Source organism: Salminus brasiliensis, chromosome 18 (genome assembly GCF_030463535.1).
Source record: "Salminus brasiliensis chromosome 18, fSalBra1.hap2, whole genome shotgun sequence".
NCBI lineage: Eukaryota > Metazoa > Chordata > Actinopteri > Characiformes > Bryconidae > Salminus > Salminus brasiliensis.
This window is the reverse complement of record NC_132895.1, coordinates 4,711,217-4,726,670: the sequence shown is the minus strand read 5'-3', so window position 1 is coordinate 4,726,670 and position 15,454 is coordinate 4,711,217. Positions and strand designations below refer to the sequence as shown.

General features: G+C 42.3%; 1 protein-coding gene across 2 annotated transcripts in view; it reads right to left on the bottom strand.

Annotated features, from left to right (window-relative positions):
* The window catches only part of sh3pxd2b (SH3 and PX domains 2B), a 64,914-nt gene that overhangs the window by 32,730 nt on the left and 16,730 nt on the right, over positions 1-15,454 (bottom strand). For both annotated transcript variants that reach the window (XM_072661404.1, XM_072661405.1), the window contains exon 3: positions 7,538-7,613. In XM_072661404.1, coding sequence (XP_072517505.1) covers positions 7,538-7,613 — 76 coding nt within the window. The remainder of the gene's footprint in view (positions 1-7,537; positions 7,614-15,454) is intronic.

Genomic DNA, 15,454 nt, shown 5'->3' with positions numbered 1-15,454 from the left:
TCTGCAGGAACTAGAAGATGACAAGTCAGTCGGTTTATCTGACAAATGATGACCCTTACAGCTATCTGGCTCGTTCGACAGCCCTGCTGAATGCTGAATGCCTGTTCGATTTGGAGGAAAACAAGCAATAATAAAAAGCTATGGGAGTGTCCGGGACTGTATTCACTGTAAACAGGGCGCCTGCTACGGTTCCCTAGGCAGAAGTGCTTCTACAGCCCACTAATGAATTCGGGAAAGAATGTGTGGAATAGGCAGGGCGGTAATTACAGGGGTTCCTGATGCAGGTTGCTGACGGAGTGCTGAGGTATTGCACCCAGACACTTGTTAAAAGGCTGTAAACTTGTTAAAGGGCTGGTATGTACCTGCCAGGCAGCGTTCAGGTGCTGTTAAGGAACCACTAGGATGTCAAATGTTTGTGGACACCCCTTCTAAAGAATGCACTCAGCTACTTTAAGTGGCACCCATTGCTGACACAGATGTAGAAATGCTCACTCACAGCTTGTCTAATCCGTCTTGAGAAGTACTTCCAATAGAATAGGACTCTCGGGAGCAGATAAACCTATGAACCTATTGGGGCTAGAGGGGTACACCCCCCCCCCCCCCCCCAGCATTGTTCTCTGGAATGACGGATGGTGCTCCATTCAATACTTTTGGGATGAGCTGTCGCCGGTCTAGGGTGTGTTTAATCAGTGAAATTCTGTGCAGCATTTTTCATTAGAAACTGTCCTGGCAGGGAACGAGGGGTCGTTAAAAACTGTGTGAATGGCAAGTGTGAGGCGAGACTGTGAGGTTCAAGTCATATGGTCAATGCATGAGAGTTAGCAACACTGTAAGAAACACATGTGACAAGTGTATCCCAGCTCTCAGTATGAGCTAAGAGTTTAGTACTCAAACACACACACTATATATATATGTATAGTGTGTGCCTGCATTCGCACATCTGTGTCAGCAATGCAAAGCAGCTGAATGCATTTAATAGAAGGGGTGTCCACAAACATTTGGACATGTACTGTATTTTAAACTATACTTAAGAGGTCACCGTTTGTGCCAGTTTGAGTCTCAGGAACCGAGCTGAATAATACTCAGCCAGTGGCCTAACTCAGATCTTACAGGCCTTTTCAGCCCCCTCATATAATATAATTATATATAATATATTAATATAATTATATCAATTATTATTAACATTATTATTATTAATATTAATCATTCATAATATACATATATATATAGACATTATACTGTGTGTTTTGGCATTTTAAAGCTTTTCTATTGGTCCATTCATCATGTAGTTCTGACACAATGTAAAGAACAGCTGCCAGAAAGGTTTTTGCATGACAGCTGTCATATCCCAATGCCTTAAATTCGGCCCTGTCCACTTTTCTTGGAAAACTCCATAGTCTGAACCAAATTCAGACCCAAAAACCCAAAGTCCAAACTGACTGTCAGTCTGGTGAAGAGCATCAACACGGTTAGGTGAAATCCATGATGGTGAAATCTGGAATTTCCCTTTACCTCGTCTTTGCTTTAAAAAAAATAAAAATCCCATGACTCACGGCATGAAGTGAGGAAGAGAGCTGCTGTGCAAAACCATCTGCCCTGACCACTCTGCTGATGGGCCCAAAGACCAGGCCAGTACGAACAATTCAAAGCCTGGTTTTACCGGAAAACCACTTTAGTGCCTCTTTGGTTTATGCCAAACAATAACTGCCCGTCTCGAAACATCTGGACTGCTGTCTCTCGCTGTCTTGTTCTTGTTGGACAAGAACCCGCAGTCCACAAATGTGTTTGTCTGGGAGGAACAATCCCTCGTCTGCATTTCCACACCAATGACTGCAAACAGCTCAGAGTCGGAGAGCATCCAGAGCAGAGCTGGGCAATAGGACAATATTTTTTTTGTATGGTGATAAATTTTGTTAGCGTGGTACACAGCATATGTTTATGAGTGTATTGTGAAAATCAACCGTGCTTGAAAATCATGGTACTCAGTATGGGAGAGTAGTTGGACAGCAGTTTTTTTTAATTAACGCTGTTGGTGCATTTTGTCAACGTGACAATATATTGTAATAAATATTTTATTTCGTAAAGTATGTCTTTAAATATCGGGATATAACATTTTTCCGTATTGCCCAGCTCTAATCCAGCGTTTTCGTATTATGAGCTGGAAACAAATGGGAACAACACAGAAATCGTTCAAAACCCGAACCGTAAATGCTCTAACACTAGGGGTGTAATGGTATAGGTACTTCGCACCTGTAGGGGGAGCCCAAAATCAGAAATGACCAACATCTGCATAACGTTGCTTTAACAAATGTTTTACAGACTTAAATCAAAATAGACCAGGGTAGCAAACTAGAAACCAAACGAGTTCAAAGGTTCTACTAACCTACACTACATTGACAAAAGTATTGGGACACCGACTCATTCATTATTTCTTCTGAAGTCAATCAAAGGTTATTCATTAAAAATAGTTTCTCATGCTTTTGTTGGAGTAACTGTATCTACTGTCCAGGTAAGAAGGCTTTCTACTAGATTTTGGAGCAGCATTGCTGTGAGGATTTGATGGCGTGTTGAATGATTACCACCTCACCTCATTATCCCCAACTCCCTGAAAGTATTGAATGAAGCACCACCATCCAGGGTGACTGATGGAGGTCTCCAGACACTGTAGGAACACCCAGCCAGCCCACCGTCTTTCTTCCTACCAGTTTGGTCATAAACCCTGACCATCCTTACAGTCGTAAATCCATAATACACCTGTATTCATGAAGCACACGATGCTGCATTTCCGGCCCATCTTAAGCAGCTAGCGTATCCACTTTACCTGCTGTTCCTCAAGACCATGGAAGGCAGATATGGTCCAAGTCTGCAGCACCAGTTTGGAAGTCTGAATTCCACTGGAATATTCAGCCAGTGTAACGTAGACAGAGCTGCCGGCGTGCACAGCTGCACAACTGCTTATGAATTCCAGCAGGTTTTTAAGTCCCCAGAAGTGAGGTGGTGTTCAGAAATGAGAGATCTGTTTCATATAATATGAGATTAGACCTTTTAATAATGATAAAACCTTCTACAGTCTAAAGTATACAGTATAAAGTTATACTAGAACTGGTACTTTTGTGCTCCTGGGCTCCCCCTACAGTCTAATTCCCTTCACTGACGGAAATGCAGATTGCATTTCTCACGGACAGACAGCTGTACACATGCATTTCTGGACAAGCTGAGAGAAGCTCCAGAAGCTTGATCTGAAGGTAGAGAAGCATGTGGGCTGAGGCGGTAGAGTAACACCACAGGATTTAACACTAATATGCCTCGTTCCGGCCCGGAGTGGGAATGACAGAGTGGAGCATCAGCATGATTCTGAAGCTGATATTTTAAGCTCTATTAGAAAACAGTCAATAGAATAAAGCCACAGGCAGGAGAAACAGACGAGGAGAAACGGGGGAGAAGACAATTACTATGTGGGAGAGCCGTCTCGTTTCACAGCCCGCAGGCTCATAAATAAACACAGCTGAGAGCTCTGACCCTGCATGTGCTCTTTAAACGAGTTCCAGACACACACTCACACACACACACACATACACAGGCTTCTGCCAGGTGTGGTCAAGGTAAGGCACTGGCGCCCCCTATTCTCCAAGCCAGTCGCTCACAGTGGAAAGGGTGGGATGTAGAGGGGAAGGTCGGTGAAAAGTACTACTGGTCCATGCAGCTAACAAGTAATGGAGGCCTAAGGTCACGGTTGGAGTTAACCCCATTAGAACCACCAGCCTAAACAACCTTCCAGATCCTGGATTATGAACCTCCTTGCACGCAAACAAGAAACCGACATGAGACCGGGGGTTTAGCTGGGGAACCAGCTGCTAGACAAGAGCGGCTAGGCCTACCCAACCTGGAACGTGGGTAGTAGAGCAGGATCGAGAGTCGTAGGAATCTTTCTGTGGAAGCTCGAACCTCCGGGTGGATTGCTAGCAAACGACGGAGTCCAGCAGAAGCTGGCCTAAACACTACGTGGAAACAGATCTCGAGGTTCCTTAACCATAAACCATATATCCACTTCTCGGCCTCGAACAGAGCGTCGACGCCCCTTAAGTACCCCCAGCCCCAGGTGAAACGCATGAACTAAACAAGACTTGATACATTTACATTACATTTACATTTATGGCATTTAGCAGACGCTCTTATCCAGAGCGACTTACAAAGTGCTTTGCTATTTACCCAAGAAAACCTCAGCTAGTTAGAATAGACTAATACAAAAGATACCTCCAAGCTTAGACATTACTAAACACAATACAATAAGGCAACCATAGAACTATTCGTCCAAGTACTCTCTGAAGAGGTGGGTCTTCAGTCTGCGTTTGAAGACAGCGAGCGACTCGGCCGTTCGGACATCCAGGGGCAGCTCGTTCCACCACTTTGGTGCCAGGACAGAAAAAAGCCTGGACGCTTGTCTTCCGCGGATTTTGAGGGATGGTGGGTCGAGCCGAGCCGTACTTGAAGCTCGAAGGGCTCTTGGTGCGGATCGGCTTTTGACCATTGCCATCAGATACGGAGGGGCTGGTCCGTTCTTGGCTTTGTAGGCCAGCGTCAGGGTTTTAAATCTGATGCGGGCAGCTACAGGAAGCCAGTGGAGAGAACGCAGCAGTGGAGTGACATGGCTGAATTTAGGGACATTGAAGACGACCCGTGCCGCTGCATTCTGGATGAGTTGCAGGGGCCTGATGGTGCGCAGAGGGAGACCAGCCAGAAGAGAGTTGCAGTAGTCAAGTCTGGAAGTGACGAGAGACTGAACAAGCACCTGGGTGGCCTCTCTAGAGAGGAAGGGTCGAATTCTCCGGATGTTGTACAGAAGAAATCTGCAGGACCGAGTACCAAAACCCCTGAACATGAACAGAACACTGAACCGATACATACATGAATGCAAATGAACAAGAACCGAGTCTTAGAATCATACATGAACGGAAACACAAAACTAAAGTCCTTCTGTGAGCCTGTGGGCGGCGGCTCGGTATCGCACCCTCCCCCGGGGCTGACAGAGGCCTGTTTACTGGCTCCTCCTTTTTTTTAAGCCGGTCACTTTCAGTGGAAAGGGTGGGATTTAAAGGGGAAGGTTGGTGTAAAGCCCAATAGGATTGTTATGGTGTCACGGTTAGAGTTAGCCCCATTACAACCACCAGCCTAAACAACTCCCCAGAGCTCCCTATTTAAGCTTTTTACTGGTCTTAGTTTAAATGATGTCTGTAGTGGAACGATGTCTATAGTCTTATAGTCTAGCTGCCACTTCTGCACTGCAATGCCTGTTACTGCACAATACTGGCATGTTTGCACTGGTACTATTTGCATAATGTGACTATTTGCACTTCTGGTAGATGTTAACTGCATTAACATAGATAGACACAGATGTTAAATACTAAAAATACTGAATATTTACACGTTAACTCATACTATACATATACACACACTATACACACTCTCTATTTATAATATTGCACTTTAGTTTAGAGCAGTTTAATGCAGGTTTGATATAATCTGAATGGATGGGTGTGAATTCAGGTGTAGTGTGGGTGCGGAGAGGTCTTTGTGGGTGCACTATGACTGAGCATTGGTGCTCCAGTAAGTAAATGCAGGGGTGGAAGTGTGATGATACAGGTGAGACAGTGGACTTGTGGACGGTGGGCCGGTCCACTGCGCTAGAATTCGGTCAGCAGCCTAATTGCTTAAGGGTAGAAGCCGTTTCTGAAGCGACTGGTTCTAGTATTCAGTTCTATAATAGAGAAATATTACGTAATACTTAAGTAGTCCTCTGAGTTTAAATAAAGGTTGATTGACAGTATAATCGACTGACGTCCCCACGCTTTTTTCCTCCGAAATACTTGTTAAAATGCTTTTCTGTGGATTTCTCGCCCACGAGTCACAGTTCCTTATAGCAGCAGTTTCTGAGCCTATTTTTAGCCCACTCCCTCTAAGCACTGCTGAAAAACACTCTCCTTCTTCACATTTCCGCAAACATACAAGGTCAATAGATTGACTCCTCAGTCCACATCCGCATTGGTAGTTAGTAAAATGACACACAGAGGCTACCAAACACACAGAACGCAGGGTGTTCTCGTCCACCACTAAACCAAACAATAAATCTGTGGACGCACACAGCTGTTCCTCAGCTTAGTCACTGTCAGTACCGTGATGAGCATGATGAGTTATCACACCACGGGAAATGGCAACCCCGTCACACCAATTACCACAGTGTAAGCCGTATGCCTATATCACCAAAACACCAAAAGTAAAGTGTTAAGTAGTCATACATTCACCTGCTTACAGACAGACAGACAGACAGATATATAGACAGACAGATGTATAGACAGACAGATATATAGACAGACAGACAGACAGACAGATAGATATATAGACAGACAGACAGACAGACAGATAGACAGATATATATAGATAAATAGACAGACAGATAGATAGAGACAGACAAACAGACAGACGTACATATAGACAGACAGATAGATATATAGACAGACATACAAACAGATAGACAGAGTTAGATAGACAGAGTTAGAGACAGATATATAGATAAACAGACAGACAGATAGATAGACAGACAGACAGATATATAGCTATATAGACAGACAGACAGATATAGATAGCTAAATAGACAGACAGAGATAGACCGACAGACGTACATACAGACAGACACACAGACAGACAGACAGATAGATATATAGACAGACAGACAGATAGACAAACATACAAACAGATAGATAAACAGATAGACATATATATAGATAGGCAGACACACAGATAGCTATATATACAGACAGACAAAGATAGATAGACAGACAGAGACAGATATATAGACATACAAACATAGATAGACAGACAGACAGAGGTAGATATAGACAAATAGATAGACAAACAGGCAGACAGATAGAGATAGACAGATAGATAGACAAACAAGTCTGTTGGTTAGACAGACAGACAGACAGACAGATGAACTTTATTGCTGCTGCTCGGTACAGTTAGCGTCAGTATCAGCAGTAGGAATATTACACTGTGCAGAGAGCCGTGCTGCGGCTCAGACATGCAGATCGCTCGCGCAAGCTTCAACTACCTGTTAACTCCATTAGCCTCGTGGCTTCAGAACAAAGGGAGCCAACTTCAGACAGCAAACCAGCTGACTGATTACACCACAGTTCAGAGGAGAATTGTGTAAATTAGATGTCTTGCCTCACTGTTGCTGTAACCTGTGATGCTGGCATGGCAGTGTTGTGTCTTGTGTTGGAGGCCGCTGAGGATTATGGATGCTGCCAAGGAGGGTTACGGTTTAATTCTCAGCAAATGGAACAAAAACAGCATTACTGCCCTTTCTGGAAACAATGAGGTCACAGCTCAGGCAGAACTGCAAGCTCGGCGAATCCTGGGACGACGCTGTTGTGTGTGCAGGGAAGACGGTGGTCACAAGACAATAGGCTGTCTAGCTTCTTCTGTAATTACCACGTGGGCGTAGTGATGATAGTGGAACTAGTGGATGGTGAAATCCTACCTGGTAAAAAGGGGATGATTCTCCGTTTTGGATCCTTCTGCCCACCCTCCACGGGGAACTTATCCAGAAGCTCCATCTGGAAAGAGGCAATGAGAAACGTTTAAAGCCACAGTAGCAGTGTTCAGATACTTATGCACACACACACAGCTTGTCTAGTCCCTGTAGAGAAGTACAGCCAATAGAATAGGCCTCTCTCTAGAGCAGATCAACCTGAACCTATTGGCACCATGCTGCCTTCTAATGCCAGGCGTGGGCTAGTAGAGGGGTATAATAACCCCCCCCCCCCCCCACCACCACCACCACCACCCCCAGCATCGAGCTGTGGAGCAGTGGAAGAGCTGTGTTCTCTGGAATGATGGATAATGACTTGAGTTGTGAGCTGTGGATAAGACGGGGTGGTGATCATCCTCATCATCCAACATCCTGACCTCACTGACGCTCTTGTCGCAGAATGCAATCAAACCCTCACAGCAAAGCTCCTTTAAAATCTAGTAGAACGCCTTCTTTCTACAGTTACTCCAACAGAAGCAGGAGAAACTCTGTTTTAATGCCCTTGTTTTCAGAAAAAACAATGAATAAGCAGGCGTCCCAATACTTTCGTCAATTAATACACATATAATCTTGATATTTTAGAGTGCATGGGTAGTAGCAGTATCTGTCGCAGTTTTAGAATCCACACAAGCAGAGCTATTAGAGATCACTGGACATGTGTGCTATACTAACTGGTGGACATATACTTCCATCACCTGTTAGCTACATTAGCCTCATATAACGTTCAGCTATTTTTAGGGTGCGGAGAGAAACCTGTAAATGTGATTTCTCACTTAACCACTGCTTTAATAATGGAGGTCAGGGAGCACGAGTAACACTCCACACAACACACGGAGCTGCCAGCCATTCAGATGCATTCAGCCGCCATTCTCCGCCTCCCTCTGAGCACATGTGCTGCGTGGCTGGGTTTGCAAAGACCCAGTGACATAGTGGAATTTTCTCCCCCCCCACCCCCCACCCACTACCCCCTCCCTCCCTCGTCGCCCTGCACCGCTCCCACAGTGCTATAGGTTATTTTTCCTCTGCTGGTGCCAATTAAGCCCCCCTCCTTCTTTCTTTCTTGGCCCGCAATTTGGGTTTCAGGCTGTGGGCCAGCAAAATGACACCTGGGGCGGTTCAGAAAGCAGAGGTGAAGCACGTTCGGGGTGTACGTTTTAAAGTATATGCTCAATAACTACAGTAATGCTTGGGTGCGTCGGCTGACTCATATTCTGAACTTTCAATACGGACCACATTTATGTTTGTAGGTAGAGCACAACTGTATCCTGGTTTAGGCCCCGCCCACATTTTATTTTTCTCGGTTCAGCAACATTTCTAAAGATCTCTCAGAATACAGATGACATCCAGTCGCTAGCTGGAAGCTTGCTGGCTGACTAAACAAGCTGGTCAGGAGGGCCAGGAACTGGACAGCCTGGAGTCTGGAGGCAAGACACGAGGCTGAGCTGTTCATAGAGCTGTTCTTTGACACCGACAGTCATCAGACTATTCACTGCTACTCTGCTTCCACTGCTAGGCTAATCCCATTAGGCCACACTCGGCACTTCCAGGGGTTCTAATTCAATTTACATTGTTCAGTTGTTTTATGATTGATCATTGATGATATGATTGATCCTTTTTATTCTTGTAATTCATCTTTAAATATTAATGTTAAATATAATACTTCATTTCCAGATGTTTTATGACTCTATACTGCACTAATATTTAGTACTAAGTAAACACACACAGCTTGAAGCACCCCAAAAGTGGACTAATCATACATACACATCGTCCCGTATAAGGTTTTTATCATTCCTAGGATGATGTGACAGCTCGAACCTGTGGCCCTGCCCAACAAAAACAAAACGGATCCACAACAAAACCTAAAAACCACTGGCTGAAGTTCCACTTCCCAAAAGTGCAGCTTAGACATCTAGATTTCTGAGTCATCTAGTAACAGTAATTCAGGCCTGTTGCACTTTTGCAGTCTTTAGAAATAGGGGAGTTAAAGCACCAGGTTTCTAAGAGAGCAGTAAGTTGTAAAATTGTACCAGAAAAAAAGACAAAAAATAGACATAATAATATTCAGTATCTACTATAAATTATTCAGTATCTACTATGAATGATTATTCAGTAACCACTATAAATTATTCAGTATCTACTATGAATGATTATTCAGTAACCACTATAAATTATTCAGTATCTACTATGAATGATTATTCAGTAACCACTATAAATTATTCAGTATCTACTATGAATGATTATTCAGTAACCACTATGAATTATTCAGTATCTACTATGAATAATTATTCAGTAACCACTATAAATTATTCAGTATCTACTATGAATGATTATTCAGTAACCACTATAAATTATTCAGTATCTACTATGAATGATTATTCAGTAACCACTATGAATTATTCAGTATCTACTATGAATAATTATTCAGTAACCACTATAAATTATTCAGTATCTACTATGAATTATTATTCAGTAACCACTATAAATTATTCAGTATCAACTATGAATGATTATTCACTAACCACTATGAATTATTCAGTATCAACTATGAATGATTATTCACTAACCACTATGAATTATTCAGTATCTACTATGAATTATTATTCAGTAACCACTATAGATTATTCAGTATCTACTATGAATTATTATTCAGTAACCACTATGAATTATTCAGTATCAACTATGAATGATTATTCACTAACCACTATGAATTATTCAGCATCTACTATGAATGATTATTCACTAACCACTATGAATTATTCAGTATCTACTATGAATTATTATTCAGTAACCACTATAGATTATTCAGTATCTACTATGAATTATTATTCAGTAACCACTATGAATTATTCAGTATCAACTATGAATGATTATTCACTAACCACTATGAATTATTCAGTATCTACTATGAATTATTATTCAGTAACCACTATGTATTATTCAGTATCTACTATTAATGAAGTAACCACTATGAATTATTCAGTATCTACTATTAATGAAGTAACAAAGAAGAAGAAGTGTGGGCTACAGGGTTTAAGGGCTTCATTGTTCTTCTGTAAAAACAATGGTTCAGTGGTTCATGACAACTCAAAGAACCCTCTGGATGCTTACACGGCTCTAGGCCGCAGTCACAGGGTTGTTCAGACTGGTGGAACCAATTTAGTAGATGGTTTTTGTGGGCTATGAGTCAAAGAACCCTTTCTGCTTAGAGTGCGGTTTCCTCTTTAAGGTGCTTTGGCACAAGTCTGAGGGGTTTCATCAGTTCACACGAGTGGCTGATTCACACCTTTGATGGCATAAGGTTGAGACGTGAACCTGGACAGTGAAATCTAGTGAAGTCTTTAAGATCTATACTGGACGCTGGTCTGGGAGGATGCTGTTCTCACTGTATCTCGATGTGTTCCCTCAGTTCCAGTAAAGTAGCCTGTGTTGTTTTCCTCTCTGCTCGCCCTTCTGCCACATTCCCAGCTGGTCACCAATGCTGCCCTTTCAGCAGTCACTGTAGGTCATATCCTGTCTGCCATCATTACTGCAGCTGAAGTCACCATATCCTGCTTGCCCGCCCCCCAACACACACACACACACATACTTTACACTTCTGCCCTCTGAAATGCCAGCTGTGATAACACTATTACACTGAGAAACAACCAGTGAACTACAGGCATATTATTTAGATTCAACCGCAAACATGTTATTCAGCATCTACTGTAAATCGTCCAGTAACCAGCATGAATTATTCAATAAAATGATAACTAATATACTATACAGTGTTCAGAACTACAAACACTTATTTCGTAAATGTTATTCTGTGATTCAGGTTCTACTAGAAATCATTCATTAACCACTACAAAATATTCAGTATCTACTGTGAATTATTCAGTATCTACTATGAATTATTCAGTATCCACTATGAATTATTCAGTATCTACTATGAATTATTCAGTATCCACTATTAATTATTCAGTATCCACTATGAATTATTCAGTATCTACTATGAATTATTCAGTAACCATTATGAATTATTCAGTATCTACTAGAAATTATTTAGTATCTACTAGGAATCATTCAGTAACCACTATGAATCATTCAGGTTCTACTATGAATTATTCCATAACCACTATGAATTATTCAGTAACCACTACAAACTATTCAGTATCTACTATGAATTATTCAGTGTCCCCTATGAATTATATTCAGTATCCACTATGAATTATTCAGTAACCACTATGAATTATTCAGTATCTACTATGAATTATTCAGTATCCCCTATGAATTATATTCAGTAACCACTATGAATTATTCAGTATCTACTATGAATTATTCAGTATCCCCTATGAATTATATTCAGTAACCACTATGAATTATTCAGTAGCCACTATTAATTATTCAGTATCCCCTATGAATTATATTCAGTAACCACTATAAATTATTCCATAACCACTACTAACTATTCAGTATCTACTATGAATAATTCAGGTTCTACCATGACACTGTAATAACTACTAAGATATTCAGTAGCTACTCTAATTTATTCCGAAATGACTATGAATGAACGGTGAAACTGACCAGAAAGAGGGAGATAAGAGGACAGATGGATGGATACATTGAATGATTCAGTAAAAAAAAACAAAACATTAAACTAGAATATGTAGTGTGTGTGGAATACGTAGCTGAGAGATTCCAGAAGTGTGATCCCGAGTACAGGATTAATAAACAATGTGTAAAACCCAATAACAGTTGTTGATTAGCTGCCTGTGCAGCATTAAGAGAGCAGACCCATAAGCCAACTTCTCTCAACATGAAAAATAATCATACATAACTGAGTGACACTTACAGATAAAGCAAAGCTCTGACTTAAACACCACACCACTGCGCTTAGTCACATCACTTGATAAACACCGTAGAAAAGCAGAACGATTCATTACTCACTCTAAAATAACAACCCCATAAATCAGCAGCCTATCAGAGGAGCAGGAGAACAACTGGAGGAGCAGAGGAGGGGAAAAAAAGAAAAACGCTGAGATGGAGCCAAGAATGTCAATCCAGCAAATGGTAATTATAGGAGGGGCTGACTGGCTGGGAGGGAGGGGAGGGGGGTCTTTTATGATTAATATGAACCCTAAACATCATCCTTCCAACCACCCCATCCTCAGCTGAACAAAGAGGGTACTAAAAGGAAACAGCGATGACGAACATCTGTCAGATGGAATAGGATGGGTTAGGATGGGAAGGGTGGGCTTCTTGCTTTTTTGCTTGTATCGGAACTGCAGCGAAGGAAACCCACACACACAGTAATTGCGTTCAGATGTCGGAGCGTCACGCCTGAGCCTCAGAATGTTGTTTATGCCTTGAAAGACGAGGCTGTTTGGATGGGAAAACTGGCTTCTCCACCGTACACACACAGCCTGTCCTGTCCTTAATCACATCAAGCCTAATAATGGAATTAGAAAGACACACACACACACACACACACACACACACATACACACACACGGTCTTACACACAGCACAGGCCTACAATTTTCTCTTTCTATTGTCCTGGCTACATAATAACCTTTTTCCTCTGGCATTCGTCCACATTTCGAAATCTATGAAATGTTAAATGTAAAAACATATACACCAGCCAACCAATCAGTTCAGAATTCAACACACATTTGCAAGCATGTTGACTAGCAACCAATTGGAGTTTCCTCTGTACTTCAGTCCAGGGTTATAGAGAACAGTGAGTCACACCCGGTCAGAAACCTCATAAGTGACATACACATGCTGCTAGCACTGTGGTGTATAATATTAGCTAATAGGGATGTGTGTTCAGGCTAATTTTCATAATCCAGTGTCTGTAAGAGCCACTTTGATTTGAGTGGGTCAGCGGTTAGAGCACCGGGCTGTTGATGACATACTGTGTGTTCGATACCTGAGCTGTTGGGCCTTTGGGCCCACTCTACAGCAATGGCAGCCCACCGCTCGGGCATGTGTGCTCATGGTCACTTCATGGATGGGTTAAAAGCAGAGACCAAATTCCATAGTGTCCAACACTAATGATAAACATGGTTTAAATACCATAGAAACACGGCCAGCAATAGAAGTTGGACAGTACTTCTAGGCAGTGTATGATTTTTATGGATTTAACGACACACAAAAAGACAGAAGAGCGAATAAACTGTATAACGATATTTTATCGTATCGTGATAAATACAGCAACTCACTGTATTCAGTACGGGAGAGTATCTGAATAGTAGTTTTTGAGTAGTTACTGATTCGTTTATTCTGTAATTGAATCATGATGAATATTGTATATCGTGACTTGGGATATCATGATATAGTATTTTTTTACCATATCGCCCAGCCCTATATAATACCACTGCTACTACTACTACTACTACTACTGATGGAAATTAGACTTATGGGGGCGTTCCAGACGAATTTTCTAACTTGGAATTTAGATATTGTCAGCCCCTCTGTATCACGCCCTCCCCCGGGGCGATGCAGAGCCGCCGCTCACAGAAAGACTTTTGTTTTCGTTCATGTACGATATAATGTATAGGTTCAGTGTTTTGTTCATGTTCATTTACGTCATGTGTTTGGTTCATGTTCATGTGTTTTGATTCAGGTTTGTCACGTCTTGTTTAGTTGATGCGTTTCACCTGAGGCTGGGGGTACTTAAGGGACGCCCAAGCTAGACTCGACACCGAGAAGTAAACTAAACGCATTGGATTTTATGTTCACGGTCCAAGAACCTCAAGGTGGTCCGAGAGGTTACCTTCCGAGATCTGGATAGCGTTAGGTCAGCTTCTGCTCGACTCAACTCAACGTCGACTACTACGAAGCTTCACGGAGGTTCGAGTATTCAGCGAAGATCGCTGAGAGATACCCACAGCTCTCATTCCAGCTAGACGACCCCCTGCCACGCGGCAGTTCCAGGTTGGGTCGGCCTAGCCCCTCTTGTCTAGTATTTATGCCTTCTTGTTTGCCATGTTCTGTTTATGTTGATCACTGTATTCACGTTATGCCCTGTAGTTGCTGCCCTTTTTTGTCTCACTTGCCCCCTTTTGTTTGTCTCGTTCTGTTAATAAATTTACTTGCATTGGTCCATCTCTGCGAGTGACCTAACCTGTCATGACAGATATGTAGCCATCCCATTTGAGCATTGATTAAGCTGGAGTGGCTAGGCTAATTAGAGAAAAAAAACGTTAAAATGATTAGATTGCATATTTTCTCCATCTTCCTGGGATGCAAAGTAACAAATACCCAACGGACATTGGAACACTAAAGACTGGCACCTCAAATGATTACCTGAGTATTTGAGTATTCGAGTGCCTGTTCATATCCCAGTTAGCTGCTTTAGCTTCACAGCTCAGGTCAAACTTCTTCATCAAACATGTCTTGATTGACCAACTACTGGAATTTGTGAGATAATGTGGAGATATATGTCCAATTATAATCTGATCTGTTCGCTAAAATGAAGACACTCGGGTGCTAACCTGAGCCTGCCACAGGCCCGGTCCAACAGAATTCACAGAATCCCTGAAATGCCTGCGTTAATTGGCTGAACGCCGGCTCTGTCTGGGACAGAGTTCACAGGGATAAAAACTTCCTTTCCGTCTCGTCCGTATCCTCTCTCACTAAACTCACTCATAGCAGCCTCACAAAGGCCGTGGGCAAAGTAAATACGGTCTACAGCATGAATGAATGAGGACTATGTCCAAGGAGATCGGTGGTGACGCAACCGTGCCTGGAACTTTGTCAAACCACCCCCAAAACCAGAAGAAGGAGAAACAAAGACAGAGAGAAAACCATAAATAAGCAGCCTGGTTAGTCATAGAGCCCATTGTGCTATTGTAGAGAGGACTTATGAGCTGTAAAGCCTCA